Raw genomic sequence first — 16,062 nt, forward strand, 5'->3', positions numbered from 1 at the left:
CCAACGGGCAGCAAAACAAAGGTGAAAAGAATAATGTACCTGAAATTTCTCTTTTAGACTCATCATACTAGCAGAGGAGGTTGTTTTTATTTGGTAAACCACCTTCCCGTATATTTAGAACACATATAGATCTGTTTACATAAGTATTTGGAGAGAAACTTGCATTTCTAGCAGCAATCCAATAGCATTAATGGATTAATGCTGACCTTAACTTTTAAGATAGACTTATTTGTATTGCAATTTCTCTGCTGTGGGCCTTATTGTTGCTTTGGTCATCCTTGCACTGAGTATTTTGCTGTTAGCAGATTAATCTTTACCAAAAAAGCTCATGTAAGTGCTGAAGGCTGCTGGCCCTGAGACTGTGTGCCACGCAAGTGCAACCTACTTAGGGCTTGAAGAGCATCCCTTCAATTTCATTCTCCCAGTAACTGCAGGATCAGGATAAAGCTGGTCAACTGCAGCGCTTTATTGCTTCTCAGTTCAAACAAGAAGTTGCTACTAGTTTGTCAAGGAAAATACAGATACAAAACTTATGTTCAGTTTTCATTTAAAAATAAGTAAAAACATGCAAAAACTATATGTAACCTGTAAGCACCAAAAAACTCCTCATACAGCTCTTTGTGCCACTAAATCTAAGCACTTTACCATTACAGTATAAGCACTTTTCCTCCTTACAGAACAGGTCATCCAGACCACTAATGATAAAAGCCTCCACTTTTCCGGGTCTCAGCAAATTCCACTGAAAAGTAGTAAAAGCAAGAGCTTTTAAACAGAAAAAGGGTTTTATCGCAAAAGGACATTTTTAGTGGATTAAAGTAAAAGCGTTTAAAGCAAGTTGTTCCAGCTGAGCTGTATGTGTACATGTCCCCAAACTGCTTTATATTCAAGGAACATCAAATATGTGTAAAAAAGCCAAGAACATCTGGCCACATAATTATACCTGCAAACGTACGTGCAGGATACTTTCTGTCCAGTTTGCTCTGCAATTTTCAAAGTTTGTAATAAGGCTAAATTAGAGTCTCATTTGCTAGTTACATATTACTGTTACTGAAACATGTCACCATTTTCTATGGTGTTTTGCAGCATATATTATTGTACTAAGTTACTTTAACACACAGCAATTAATATGGAGATTATCACTATAGAAAACTGCTTAAAAATGTAATACGTTTGAGACACCGCACATCTTTATCATAAATGTTTTTTCATGGTTTCTGTCTAATATATCCTATAACACCTTGCTTTGGACGAGTGAAAAGTAAACCCCTGATTCTTTGGGTGTATAAGCAGGATTCCTACATCATTTTATCTGAAAAGGCAAAAAAGGAGTTTGATATTCTGACATGATTATTTCAAGGTTCAGCAAGATAGCAGTAGCTGTCTTCCAGCACATAAAACCTCCTCAGTCAGTACTGCATATCCTCTTTTGTAGGATAAAATCTTCTAGAAAGGTGTAGCGGCTGATGGAGAAGAATTTTATCTGCTGGACAAGATTTTATGTACACAACATAAAAGATTTTATACACTGGCTACACCTTGTGTATAAATTTTCAATTATGAGGAAAAAATGGCAAAAAGCGACTTATAATGCTGAAAAATTTCAAAAACTGTCCTTTATCAGGATCTACTCAAGATTCAGCTCCCAAGTTTTCTGCAATACGTCAACAAACAAGCGAAACTTCCACAAATTGCAATAAGAGATCAATTTTGAATACTTCCTATTAAAAGCGTATGAAGAGAAACTAAAACATACACAAAACTTCAAGTTGCACAAAAACTTGCAAGTGAAGTTTCCACACTAACTTTTTATATATATAAAAACAAAAACAGGAATTTATGCCCCATTTTAGGCCCACGTCAGAACACAACGTTAACTAAGGAGATGCAGTCAGTGCCTCCATATTTTCCTGGAGACACTACAAATCACTAAGTTCACTGAAAGACATCAATATATGCCAAGAATTTTATAGATTCTGCATACCTTCATAAGAAGCATCTGGAAAACTCTGCATTAAGATCATAAATCCCCAAAATGCAATAGTTTCTTTGAGTGTGACATTATAGAGGCCAAAAGTTGTTTACTTCCTCAGTTAATTTTCATGGGAATTTTCTTCAAAACATTTTTGTTGCACTCATTTACACATGTTATCTGATTAGTTAATATTACCTCAAAGATTAATATCTGGAACAAACTTACATTTATCCCATGGTTTCCAGCCAAGTTTTAGTTAAGCAGAAAGTAATTTTCCAGTCAAGAGTTTGTCCACAGTGAGTTAATCTCTTAAATACAGTACTGTGCCATAGAATTCCTAATTATCTGAAGGAAGAATGACCTACTTGCTAAATCTTATTTGAAAGCTCACACCGCTGCTTCCATTTCAAAACCTGAAGAAAATTTCCCCCCATGTATTCAAATAGCTAAATAGCCCTTTTTGCCACAGAATCTTAGTTCCTCACAAACATTTCTGATACTATTCTCACAACAGACCTGTGAGGTAAAGCAGTATTACTTCAGTGTTCAAACTGGGAACTCGGGAACAGACTAAGTGTATGTCTACACTGCAATCAGATACCCACAGCTGGCCTATGCCAGCTGAGTCAATCTCACGAGGCTCGGGCTAAGGGGCAGTTTAAGTGCAGAGTAGATGTTTGGGTCAAACTGGGGACTGGGCTCTAAGATCCTATGAAGTGGGAGGGTCCCTGAGCTCAGGATGAAGACTGAGTCCAAATGTTTACACTACAATTAAACAGCCCCTTAGCCTGAGCCTTGTGAGCCCAAGTCAGTTGGCATGAGCCAGCCACAGGTATCTAATTGCAGTGTAGACATAACCTCAGTGGCTCATGCCTAAGGTCAGGCAAAGCCCATGGCAAAGCCAGGATTTGATCACAGATCTTGGTCCAAATCCAGCATTTAATCCCAAGATTATTATTCATTTTACAATACCACGTAAAAACTTCAACTAAGCTCTAAACCCCACTGAGACACTTTCTACTCTAAGTTCTTACAAGCTAAAACAAGACAGAAAATGGATGGAAAAAGGAAAGAGGCTCAGAAGACTGCACAGCTGGTCAGTGATAGAGCCAAGAATAGAACCTAGGTCACATGAGTCCCAATCCAGCACCCTATGTGGTACTAAACTACACTGTTCTTGGACCTTCCTCTCTCGCTAAGTCTGTTAATAAATTGTAACAGCCAAAAGGCCTCAATCATCTAGTCTGACCTCTTACACTACACAGATCATTATACTTCACCCAGCTATCTACCCCTGTAATTTGTGCTTGGCTAAAAAATTTCCAGAAAGGTACCAGAGTCTTGATTTGAAAACCTTTAAATGATGGAGAATCCACCACTTTCCTTGCCAGTTTGTTCCACTGGTTATTTATTCTCACTGTTAAAAATGGGTGCCTAATTTCTAATCTGAACATGTCTGGCTTCAGCTTCCAGCCACTGGTTCTTGTGATGCCCTTTTCCACTATATTAAAGAGCCCTCTTACTACGTGGTATTATCTCCTCATGAAGGTACTTGGAAACTAATCAGTTCACCTCTCAATCTTCTTTTTGTTAAACTAAAGATTGAGCTCTAAAAGTCTCTCGCTATAAGGTATTTTCTTTAGTCCTGGAATCATTTTTATGGCCCTTTTCTGCACCACCTGCAATTTTCCAAAAATCCTTCTTAAAATGTGGGCACCAGAACTGTAAGCAGTATTTTGGTATCAGTCTCATCAATGTTGTTACAGAGTTAAAATCACCTCCTTGCTCCTACTCACTACTCCTGTTTATACATTCAAGGACGGCATGAGTCCTCTTTGCCAAAGCACTGAACTGGAGCTTATGTTGAGTTTCCAGTCAACTATGACTCTTAAATCCTTGCAGAGTAACTGCTTTCCAAGATACTGCACCCTATTCTGTAGGTGTGGCCTGCATTCCTTGCTCCTAGATGAATGATCTTGCATTGGGCTGTATTAAAATGCATTTTGTTTCAATTTATACGTGGGAAGAGGAAAATGGTTGTATGCCACAAAGTGGCCTTGCAGACCAGACAACCCACCTCATAGTGCATAACTTTGTGCATAACTAAGCATATGGATATGTTTTTGCAGAATTAGGGGTTAAGCCTCTTGGCTCCATGTTTCTGATCAAAGAAGCTCTCTCTTTACCTAAAGTTTTCTATTAGAACATAAGGGGTTTTTTTTAATAGCCCCATTAAATCAAAAGATGCATTATTAAAATAACTGGCTACATTAAATAGTATCTCATATTCAGAGATTCTCTTTTACCACACTTTTGATCAAGAATTTCTGTAGGCCATCCAATTAGGAATAATCTGCCTTGAATAAACTTTAACTTCATTTATCAGATCTTCTTATCAAAGAACTACTGAACCTCTTACACAAAGTTTGCTTGTTACTGTCTATATACTTGATCGCTAATTAATTTGAAAGTCTAGTTCAGTGGCTCCCAAACTTGTTCTGCTGCTTGTGCAGGGTAAGCCCCTGGCGGGCCAGGCCAGTTTGTTTACCTGCTGCATCCGCAGGTTCAGCTGATCGCGACTCCCAGTGGCCGTGGTTTGCTGCTCTGGGACAATAGGAGCTGCTGGAAGCAGCAGCCAGTATATCCCTCAGCCCGTGATGCTTCCAGCAGCTCCCATTGGCCTGGAGCAGCAAACCGCAGCCACTGATAGCCGCAATCAGCCAAACCTGCAGACACGGCAGGTAAACAAACTGGCCTAGCCCACCAGGGGTTTTCCCCGCACAAGTGGCAGAACAAGTTTGGGAACCACTGGTCTAGATCATTCAGATGTGTACAAACAATAATTCTGTAGGAAATTTATTTCTCTGAGAAAAACGGTTTTGCCTACCCACAGATAATTTTACACTCAAAGACAGGGAGATTATCCTTCATAAGAGTGAACAGAATCCCTTATACTGTAAGGAAGTACCAGTTTCCCACATTGTTATTTTAACAATGTCATAGTTTGCTCATTTAGAGGTAGTAGCAAAAGCAGGGCATTTCAGAGTAAGAGACATTACTTACTACCACCATGTATGTAGATTGAAAGGGCTATTTAGGACTAAATCAAGGGAAGAAAAACTCAAAAAGTTTTTCTTTTAGGGGCTCAAATTTTAGGTTTATGAGAGTCAGGGGGTTGGATCTTGAAGGTTTTTTTGCAAACTATAACAGAATTGTTTAGAAGCTTTTATTCTGAGACTCCTAAAATTGTTTTTAATATTCTCTTTCCTTGCTTCCAACCCTAGAAATGGGAAACCCACAGACAGCATGCTTCTTCCAAATCAATGCAATTTAAAGCCACAGAATGACCAGAAAACTCCTCACAGAAAAAAAGAAAAATCAATTTTAAAGTGGAGACAGCTCTGATTAACTAAACTTCCTGGAACACTTGTGTCAGGGTTAATTCCCCACTCTGGCACTTAGAGTGCAGAAGGTGGGGGCCCGCAAGGATTCAAAAAATTAATACTGGCCATTCCAGGCCCGTATTAAACTCCCAAAATTACAGCTTCTCTCTGACCTTGGATGGGTAGATGCTGCCACCACCCAAGTGCAGAACCCCTTTGAGAACCCAGGAAGGTGCACTTGGGAATTCCTTCCTGTGGAGTACCCTCAAGTCCTTTCACCCCATCTTCAGGGAAGAGAGGAAAAAGAGGGGGGGAAAAAAAGAAATCAGCCATTGCCACCAGCTAATTAAACAACATGTGCACAAGCCTCTTAAGACACAAAAATCCAATTCAGTTCTTCAAAAAGGTAAATTTCATTAATAAAAAGAACAAAAATACATCTAGGAACTTAAGCTATTGCTAGGTTTAAAAAAAACCTACAAGGATTAAGCATCAAGAATAGCTTTCTTGAGGTTCAGCTTAAAGGTTACAAGCAAACAAAAACATTTGGGGGTTAGCACAGAGGAATCCAGAAGCCATAACAAAATAAAAGGAATAAACCTAATCACGTCTTCCTAAACACTTCCTGATCTATTTACATATCTGAGGTTTTTAAATGAGTAGTTTCTAGGTATGATACTGATGATTTTTTTCATACTGGACCCAAGCTCTTACAGCATAGCTCTGTCCTGTCAACCTCAACAACAGAACAAGAGACAGACAAAAGGGGAGTCGTTTCAATTTTTAAAAGTTCTAGCCTTCCCATTGGCTCTTTCGGCCAGGTTCCCACTCACTTTCTTTTACCTGTGCATAGCAGTGAGACTTTTTAACTCTTTAAAGGTAGAGCAATTAGAGAACAGCTACTAAGAAGGTTTTATAGCTACTGGCTGGCTGGGTGTCCATAAAAGGGAGATACTTCCCCTCTGCCCTTCATTTATCACAACTTGTACCTCATGTTACTTTACATATATCATGCGGGAGTCAAAAACACTTGTGTCTCGGTACATTTGTGCAATATGTCTTCAAAAATAGTTGCAATTGTTCTGATTCAGATTGGGACCTCTGCAACCAGCTGATAGTTACCCTTACCCTGGTTTCATTCACAGGGCCATCTGTAAAATGACCACGGCCTGTGAGGATATTTCTTCATTTTTTAACATCCCATTTTATTTTAATAATGTACAGTTCAGAAATATTAAAAATAAAGGTTAACAACTCAGGTTATATTCCAGATAGTGGATAATCTGGTTAATCGGCGCTATCTCCACTTAAAAAATTGAGACAAGTTTTCTTGCGACGAGCACCATCTCTTATATTTATGAAATCTGATCTCAGGAAGGAACAGTCAACAGATTCTGAAGCTGAACTCACCACCACCAGGAATATGAGCTTTCGCATAAGAAACATAAGCTCAGAGTTATTGAGTGCCTCAAATGTAGCTTTCCACTGGCTTAGTCAGACCACATTAATATTCCAGGACACCAGGCTCTTAATTTTGGGATAGGAAGGATCAAAGTGTAAAGCATCACATGCACAAGGCAAAGAGGCTTCAAAGAGACTAATCTACTTTTGTTTAATCCATAACTCAGCATTTTTCTGCCAAATGAAACAAGATGATTTCAAAACAATTAACTTTTGAATAGGGGCATGCAGAGGGGTAAATATGGGCCAATCAGCACACCACAAAACAGTTGAAGCATTGGCAAGACAGATTTCAAGAAAAAAAGACAATTTGAGTCCCATCCTCAAAACACCAAGTTCCATGGGCACAGCGTTTATCGGCATGATCTCACTATCCCAAAAGGCATGTATCTGTAGTAACCACAGTTTGAGTTGAAGGCATTTAGAAATCCATTCCTTAGCCAACAGTTACCATTAGACTACCACTACAACCAAGAGGCCCAGAGGTTGCCCATCACCCAAATGCAATGTTCCCTGAACTGCTTATTTCACTGGGATGTCAGTGTCCACCTAGGAATTCTCAAGTGGCTATGAAGCAGAGGTATTATGATGAGATCTAACACGGGCAGAATGGTCCAAGCTGCCACTTGCTGGCTCTCCCATGTCCTTTCTGCAGATAAGAAAGGTCTTGAATTCTGCCCTGGGACAGGAAGCCTTTCAGTTGAGCTCTGTTTAACAAAGCTTCTACATACTCTACTCCTGGGGGAATCCTATGCGACTGCATGCCTACAGAAAATACCTGCGCTTCCCTGAAGAAAATGGCAGGGAAGCAAAGGAAAGCTGTGCGGGGGTGGGGCGGAGGGGAACGACCACAGGTGCAATTTGGGGGGAGGGACTGCCCCCCAAAACAGAGGCATAGGGCTACATGGCACTGCCCTCGCCCCCTCATTTCTGCAAGTGCAAAGCTGCCCAGCTGAAGGAGGCTGCACTTCAGCTTTGCTGACTCTGCAGCTGAACACTACTTCCTGGGTCCTAGTGCCAGTCGCAATCCCCTTGTGTGTGCTGGGAGCTTTCCTGTTTTCTGTGCAACAGTGAGTGCCTGTGGTGGGGATGGGTAAGGGCGGGGGGAAGAGGTAGTGGGAAGGAAGAGGGGTGGAATAGGGCAGAGGAAGGAGAATGTGCGAGTGAGGGATGGGACCTGGGGCAGTGGGATGAAATGGGGAAGAAAAGGGGATAGGGGAACCGCGGTGGGAAGCGGGAGCCCAGTAGGCAGCATCCCCTCAGCAGTAGCCGGGGCTCCCCTGTTAAGCAGGGCCATCAAACCATCATCCTGACAAGCCCTACCCCCTTACACCTAGACTCCCCCCAATGAACCCCCCCACCCCCAAGACACACACACACCCCTGCTGAGACCCAACCACCTTCACCTGGATCCCCTGCAGAGACCTACTGCCCCTGCACCCGGAACCTCCCAACGAGCTCTTGTGCATCCATATCTCCCTCTGAGCCACCCGCATCCAGGCTGCCCCACACAGCAACCTCTCCCCACACACCTGGATCCCCCCACACACTAAGCCCCTCCACATTTGGATCCTGCAGGGCTGAGCCAGCCCACCCACACCTGGTGTACCTGGAGCAGAGGGACAGGCCCCAGCATGTTTCCAGAGCTGAGTCATGGTCAGGTGCAGCGTCACTGCCGAGTCCCTGTACTAGGGGAGGTGGGGGCTTCAGGGTGATCTCCCATCTCAATGCAGCCAGTGGCCTGTGCTCCCACTGCCATGCTAAAGCCACATTTATTGACTGACGAATAAAACTTGCAGAATTTTGCAGCATTTTAAAATATCATGCACATAATTTTTTTTTTTTGGTGCAGAATTTCCTCAGGAGTAATAAATACTCTCAGCCAGAAAATCTCTTCAAATTAGGCTGAAGGCTTGACTATAAAAGGCAAAGGGAGACAACACATATCTGTGCCCCATTCCTTGGAAATCATATTTTGGACCAGTTGGTAAAATAGGTTTGGAAGGTCCTTGCCTCAAATGTGGTTGAGAAGAGAAACGCACTGTCCCGTATAACAAATGAGACTATTTACCTCTTTCTGTGCACTTGATAAATGAATTATGACTGTTGAGTGGCTGTCCAAGTTTACTCCAAGGAATATTATCTTTTTTCTTCAGGACAATCTCCACCTTTCCCACTTTTTCAGCAATGTGTACTTTAAAAAAAAATGGTGAAATTTTGAAGTTATTTTATTTAGTTTCATTATAATTAAGTTCAGCAAGGACTAGTATCAAATAACCTCTCAAAATATACAAAATTGTTCTGCTACATTAAAATGTCAAATTTCCTTGACATGCTTCAGTATATTATTAAAAACAATAGCTTAGTATGCATGACTAATAGAGCATCTACTGTATATTTAGTAAGCACATTTTGCTCATCTTGTCAAAAAGTTAATGCTCATGATTTCAGAGTTACCAATTACTGATACATAGTACAACTTTTTCTGTAATGCATAAGTGTCAAGCAGATTAATTTAAAAAACTGATTAATCCAATCTAATGCAAAGTCCTGTATGCAAATATACAACAAAATATATTTCTAATCACTAAGGAACACATTTTAAAGATGCCTCTGGGGACCAGAATAATGCTGACATTCTATCTTAAATATTTCCAAGGCATCTAGATGTATTCACTTTAAAACTTTAGCATCTATCGTGATGACTCAAGAAAGTTGACAGTTCAGGAAGGCAGCTGGCCCTACATGACTCTTAAATAGAATAATACTTAAAAAATTCACAAACACTATGTTTGCTCTCCAATACTTTACTGAATATTGGTCTAATTTTAAGTTTTGTTTGACTGTTCAAGATAGCGCGCTGTGTCAAAATATTATTCATAGGCAAAGGAATCATTTATTTGTTGAATATGTGCTAGCCAGATGGAGAAGGGCAGAACAAAGCAGACAGACTTAAGTTTTCATGTTTTGACGTTAATGGGGTAGAGAACAGGGGGAAGAGGAGGAAACACCTTACCGGCAATGTCCTCTTGAACTGCATAACTCAGCTCTAAAATGAAGAAAATGCACATCCTCTTATTTAGATATAATTGGAAATCAAATTGCTTTCTCCTTCTATAGTTATTAGCATCTGTGACACTGACAGACCAGCCAACCTGTGTATGACCCATAACAACTTAAGAGGCATTACAATTGCATCCAGATAATTCACTTGTATGTGAATTTCAAAGACATGTACTAGACTAGCAATCAGTAACCCATTCATTTATAGTAATGGGAATCCAGTGTAGATGCTAAGTGAATTTGTCTATGTTTACCAATATCCTGTTAGAAGTTTAACAATGTAACCAAATTAGCTTCTAGATACTAAATCCCTTTCATGTCTTAATTGTCTGACATTATGTATGTGAATAGTTCAAGTAACTTTAAGATCAAAGATGAAATGGCAAAAAGGTAAGCATTCACAGTAAGTTAATATTTGTAAGGTGACAAATGTCACCATTTACTTAATTCCAGAGTATCATGATATAAATGAACATCTTGTACGGGAAATGTAGTCAGGACAACCAGAACAAAATCAATAAAGCCAGGAACAACTTCAGGAGCTTATATACAGGCTGGAAATCATTGAAATACAACACGAAAACCAAACTCAAGATTTATCAGAGCTGTGTACTTTCAACACTACTTTATAGCGCAGAATGCTGGGGAATGAGAAAGTACATGTCCAAACTATCTTCATTCCATACAACCTGCCTCAGAAAAATCCTCCTTATCTTTTGGCTCAGAATAATCTCAAACCAAGATCTATTGACCCAGTGCAGCCAAGAGGATTTGAGCACTATCATTTCCAGGAGGCGCTGGAGATGGATCGGTCATGTGCTTCAGATGGAAAGTGATTCCACCACCAGAGTAGCAATAAGATGGACACCTGAAGGCAAGCAAAAATGAGGCCATCTGAACACAACACAGCGAAGAGCTGTGGAAGCCAGAGTGGATACATTCAATGATTTAAAAAAATAAATAAATAATTTAAATTGGATTTTTGAGAGAAAAACCTATCTAAAGATAATTTTAATTAAGATACATTATAGCTCAAAGATATCTCATCATGGACTAGGGATTATAAATTCTAATTCTATATTATGAGACAATATATTCATGTAATGTTTAAGAAAAGTTTTGTAAATGAGTTCCAATAGTTCGTGTATTAGGGACTCAACCTTATGGCGGTCCAGGAGCTTCTGTACAGATTATTTAGGTTAATCTTTCGATCTACCCAACGGGACTCAGTGCTCAGTCTAGATTCTGAAGATACCATCAGAGATACTTAGTGTTGCAGTTCTCAAACTGTGGATTTGTGTCTCCAGAAATAAAATGCGTGTTAACAGCAAAAATGTTTTTAAATAAAAAAATAATAAAGAGATGAGAAATAACAGACCTCAACTCTACTGTCCCTCTGCAAATTTGTGTACACAGAGTCAATCCCATATCTCTCTCTAAAAGTGAAAAGTTTCAAAAAGTTCAATGAACAGAAGATTTTTGGGGGCGGAACAGATCTAGACAAGGAGAAGAAGTGTGGAGATAAATGTGAGAAGGGAGGGACAGGCAGTAGAAACAAAAGTGAAACAGTCTGAGCAGCATATTCCAGAATTATTGAGGTCTTTCTGTGTAGACTTCATTGATTTGAGATCCACCATACCATTTTCTCACTAGAATGGAAAACCTATAAAGGCAACAGGCCGTAAAAGAGACCAAGTTTGGGAATCTAGACATGCGTGCAAAATGGAAACAGAGCAACAAAAAAATGCAAGGCCTGGTTTCCCTAATGAAACAACATCGTGAGAAGTGTTCCTTCTCATGAGGAAGCTGCGTTGACAACGATAAAAGGAACTTGTCTGAACATGCAGGATCTTCAGGTTGATAAACTCTTTTGTTTCATACTTCTTCCTTAAGGACTGCCTGTCTTCCTTCTGGACTACTCTTGAATTCTCATCTTTGAGTAAAAAATATAGTTGTTACTCTATGGTAGTATTATTTTAGATGCACTTGTGACACAAAATAAATAACTGAAATAAGCAGACCTTCCTTTTATAATTTCACCTTTAATATAGTACTGAGTGTCAGTGAATGCAGTGAGTAATACTAAATGAGCAGTATGGTAATAATAATTAAATAACTTGTCATAAACGGATAGTTAAGGATTAATGTCTCTTTTACCTGTAAAGGGTTAAGAAGCTCAGTGAACCTGGTTGACACCTGACCAGAGGACCAATCGGGAGACAGGATACTTTCAAATCTTGGTGGAGGGAAGTCTTTGTTCGCTCTTGGGGCTAAGAGGGACCAGACGTGCAACCAGATCTTTCTCCAATCTTTCTAAAACAGTCTCTCACATTCAAAATAGTAAGTACTAGCTAAAAAAGGCGGGTTAGGCTTATGTTGTTTTCTCAACTTGTGCATGTGTATTTTGCTGGAAGGATATTTTTACCTCTGTTTGCTGTAACTTGTATCTTAGGCTAGCGGGGAGGGAGTCCCTCTAGTCTATATAAGCTGAAGACCCTGTAAACATTTTCCATCTTGATTTTACAGAGATAATTTTTACTTTTTCTTTATTTAACTAAAGCTTTCTTTTTTAAGAACCTGATTGATTTTTTTCCTTGTTTAAGACCCAAGGGGATTGGGTCTGAACTCACCAGGGATTGGTGGCGGGAAAGGTGGAGATGGGGAAAGGTTAATTCCTCTGTTTTAAAATCCAAGGAGTTTGGGTCACAGTAGTCTCTCAGGGTAACCCAGGGTGGGGAAAGTCTGGGAGGGGGAAAGGAGGGGAAATGGTTTATTTCTCCTTGTTTTAAGACCCAAGGGGTTTGGGTCTTGGGTCCCCCAGGGAAGGTTTTGGGGGACAGGGACTGTACCAGACACTGGAATTTCTGGTTGGTGGCAGCGCTATTAGATCTAAGCTACAAATTAAGCTTAGAAGGGTACATGCAGGTCCCCACTTTCTGAACGCTAAAGTTCAAAGCGGGAATAATACCTTGACATAACTGCACTGACTTATTTTGTTTAGGAGAATCCATCCTCAACATACAGGATTCCGAAGACCATCTACCTTCAAGATCACTATCATTTTCTATAGTTTCACAGTTATCTGCCAATGACAGTGTTTCAGACACATCATGTGTGACACATAGCCACAGTATATCACCTGTACCAAAAAGAAAAAAAAATCTCCACCATCCAGAAACAACGATAGATAAGTTTGTGATAAGAACCTGCAGATTACAAAAAGGTAATTGATGGAAAAATTGCCTGGTTTGTTTATGCAGCCAATGCTCCTTTCGGTATGATTGAGAACACACAGTTCAATAACATGGTTCAGTCATTAAGACCAGGATACAGTCCACTCAACAGAGCAGATGTCGCAAGAAAATTGCTGGATAAAGTGTATGAAAGAGAAATTGAGCAGTGTGCAAAAGGTCTAGAGCAGGGATAGGCAACCTATGGCACATGTGCCAAAGGCGGCACGCAAGCTGATTTTCAGTGGCACTTGCACTGCCTGGGTCCTGGCTACCAGTCTGGGGGGCTCTGCATTTTATTTTAATTTTAAATGAAGCTTCTTAAACATTTTAAAAACCTTATTTACTTTACATGCAACAATAGTGTAGTTATATATTCTAGCCTTATAGAAAGAGACTTTCTAAAACAATTAAAAGGTATTACTGGCACGTGAAACTAAATTAAAGTGAATAAATGAAGACTTGGCACATCACTTCTGAAAGATTGCCGACCCCTGGTCTAGAGGGTGAAATTGTTAACCTGAGTCTTGATGAGTGGAGCAGTGTCCACAATGATCCTTTTGTATATGCTTGTGTGACAGCAGAATAAGGGATTGTCTTCCTTACATAACTAATTGATACATCAAGAAATGCACATGCAGTAGAATACTTACAAGAAGTAGCAGTAAAAACTATAACAAACTGTGAAAAAAATTCAAACATCTAGTACATAGCTCGGTCACAGACAATGCTGAAAATTTATCCAAGACGAGAAGAAATGTAGGAGAGTGTGAAGAGAGTCCCATTCTAATAACATACAGCTGCAGTGCTCATTTGATGCACCTCCTAGCCAAAGACTTCAGTGTTCAAGAAACAAAGGCTAATGATGTTTAAATTGCAAAATACTTCCGTAACAACCACTTTGCAGCCGTTGCTCTAAAAAAAAGTGGGAGGACTCAAGCTAACTCTCCCATCACACGTGCGATGCAACTCAGTAGTGTACTGTTTTGAACACTACATCAAGAACTGGCCTAATCTAATGACAGTTTGTGAACAAAATCTTGAAAAAATAGATGGCACTGTCACAGCTGAAGTTCTCAACATTGAACTTAAGAGAAATGTTGAACACATGCTGAGTATCCTGAAGCCTATTTCTGTAATCTTGAACAAAATGCAGGGAAATAGCTGTTTTATTGCTGACGCTGTTGAAATTTGGAAGGAAGCGAGTGAGATCTTAAAAAGAGAAATATGCAATGATAGTTAAATTACAAGCATTAAAAAAACAAAAATGGGACAAGCACTATCTCCAGCTCATTTTCTTGCAAATATTCTCAATACTCGGTACCAAGGTCAAATTTTAACTGCTGAAGAAGAGGACTTGGCTATGACATGGACATCCAGCAATCATCCCTCCATAGTGCCACCTATAATAAACTTCAGAGCTAAGGGCGAACCATTCAAGAAATATATGCTTGCTGATGTTTTAAAGAAAGTCACACCAGTGAACCAGTGGAAGTCACTTAAGTACTTGGATTCAGAGACTGTTGAAGTGATAATCTCACTTTTAACAGCAGTAGCTTCTTCTGCCGGTGTAGAAAGAATATGTTCTTCCTTTGGACTAATTCGTTCTAAATTGAGAAATTGTTTGGGACTTGAAAAAGCAGGAAAACTTGTTTCTCTTTTCCAGATTATGAACAAACAGGAAAATGAAGGTGAAGACGACTGAGTTAGCTGCAGAAGCCAATATTTTAAGTTTCTCGTGTTGACCTGGCTGACATAGCCGATTTAATTTTTGTTTTTTTAATATTTAACTATTTTAGTTAAAAACAACTTTAACAAAAACAAACCTGATTTAAAAAAACTTGAATGTTCAACTAAATCCAAAAATTCATATGCTTGTTTTGTTAAAATGTTATATGCTCGCTGTTGAAGGGAAAAAAATCCAGAATACACAACGTTGTTGTTTTAGTTAAATAAAACAATTTACATGTCTGTCTGGTGATGTTCTCCTCCTAATTCAGAATGGCAAGAAAATCTTCAAATTATTAATGATTAACCTGTTGAACTGGAGATAGTTCACCTCCCAATGACTTCATAAATATCTGCTTCAAATACCTTTGGTAAACGAAATAACCAAACAATCATTCATTTTCTCATATAGCTGTAAAACTAATCTGAAAAGTTTTCAAAATAAATCACTGTTTAAAAACGTATACTGTGTACCTTCTAAAAATGAAACCTACATCTGTCTGAGCTGTGAAGAATATGTATTAAGGTTATAACAATCAACAAAAATGCACTTTTATGGTAGAAATCCATGATTAAATCAAGTCTTCCTGACTAGTGATTTAAAACAATTTGATTTAAAATCAAATCCACCATGGTGGAAGCCGAGCTTAAAAACCTGGGGCACAGCTGGGGAACCATCCAAAGACTTGCCAGAAACAGAAAGGAAAGGAGGAGCTTTGTCACTGTGTTAAACGCCAAAGGCATAATAGAACATGACGATGATGATGGGAAATGTAGAAGCATAAGATATAAAAATACACAAATGCACTAACTACCAGACTAGGAGAGGGGAGAGAAGGATTAAAAATTCAACTAATGATAAAATTCAATGTTACTGTTTTCCAAAGCAAAACTAAAGCACTTACCAATATGCAAGAGATATGAATAATCCCTCAGAATGCTGTCTACTCTCAGTCTACCATCTTGATAGTCAACAATCACCATTTCTGAATTCATGCCCTTATATAGAAAAGGAAATTATTTCAATTTAATTTCAAATACTTTTTGAAAATAAGAACAATGCTGAAGAATTCATAGAACATATTTGGTGACATTCACAGTAAGATTTCAAGGTTCTTTTCTTTTGATAAAATGCATTTACCTTTTGTTTAGTATATATGACAACAGTGACCAAATAATCTGTTTGGAACCAATCATAGCTGTAAAATATTTAAAAAAGGAATTA

At 39.1% G+C, this 16,062-nt stretch overlaps 1 protein-coding gene across 4 annotated transcripts in view; it reads right to left on the reverse strand.

The window, feature by feature from the left end:
• Window positions 1–16,062, reverse strand: part of LOC127049412 (cytochrome b5 reductase 4) — an 81,747-nt gene that overhangs the window by 34,004 nt on the left and 31,681 nt on the right. For all 4 annotated transcript variants that reach the window (XM_050950154.1, XM_050950153.1, XM_050950155.1 and 1 more), the window contains 4 exons: window positions 15,979–16,036; window positions 15,743–15,836; window positions 9,833–9,865; window positions 8,888–9,010 (listed from right to left, as the gene is read on the reverse strand). In XM_050950154.1, coding sequence (XP_050806111.1) covers window positions 8,888–9,010; window positions 9,833–9,865; window positions 15,743–15,836; window positions 15,979–16,036 — 308 coding nt within the window. The remainder of the gene's footprint in view (window positions 1–8,887; window positions 9,011–9,832; window positions 9,866–15,742; window positions 15,837–15,978; window positions 16,037–16,062) is intronic.

Source organism: Gopherus flavomarginatus, chromosome 4 (assembly GCF_025201925.1).
Source record: "Gopherus flavomarginatus isolate rGopFla2 chromosome 4, rGopFla2.mat.asm, whole genome shotgun sequence".
NCBI lineage: Eukaryota > Metazoa > Chordata > Testudines > Testudinidae > Gopherus > Gopherus flavomarginatus.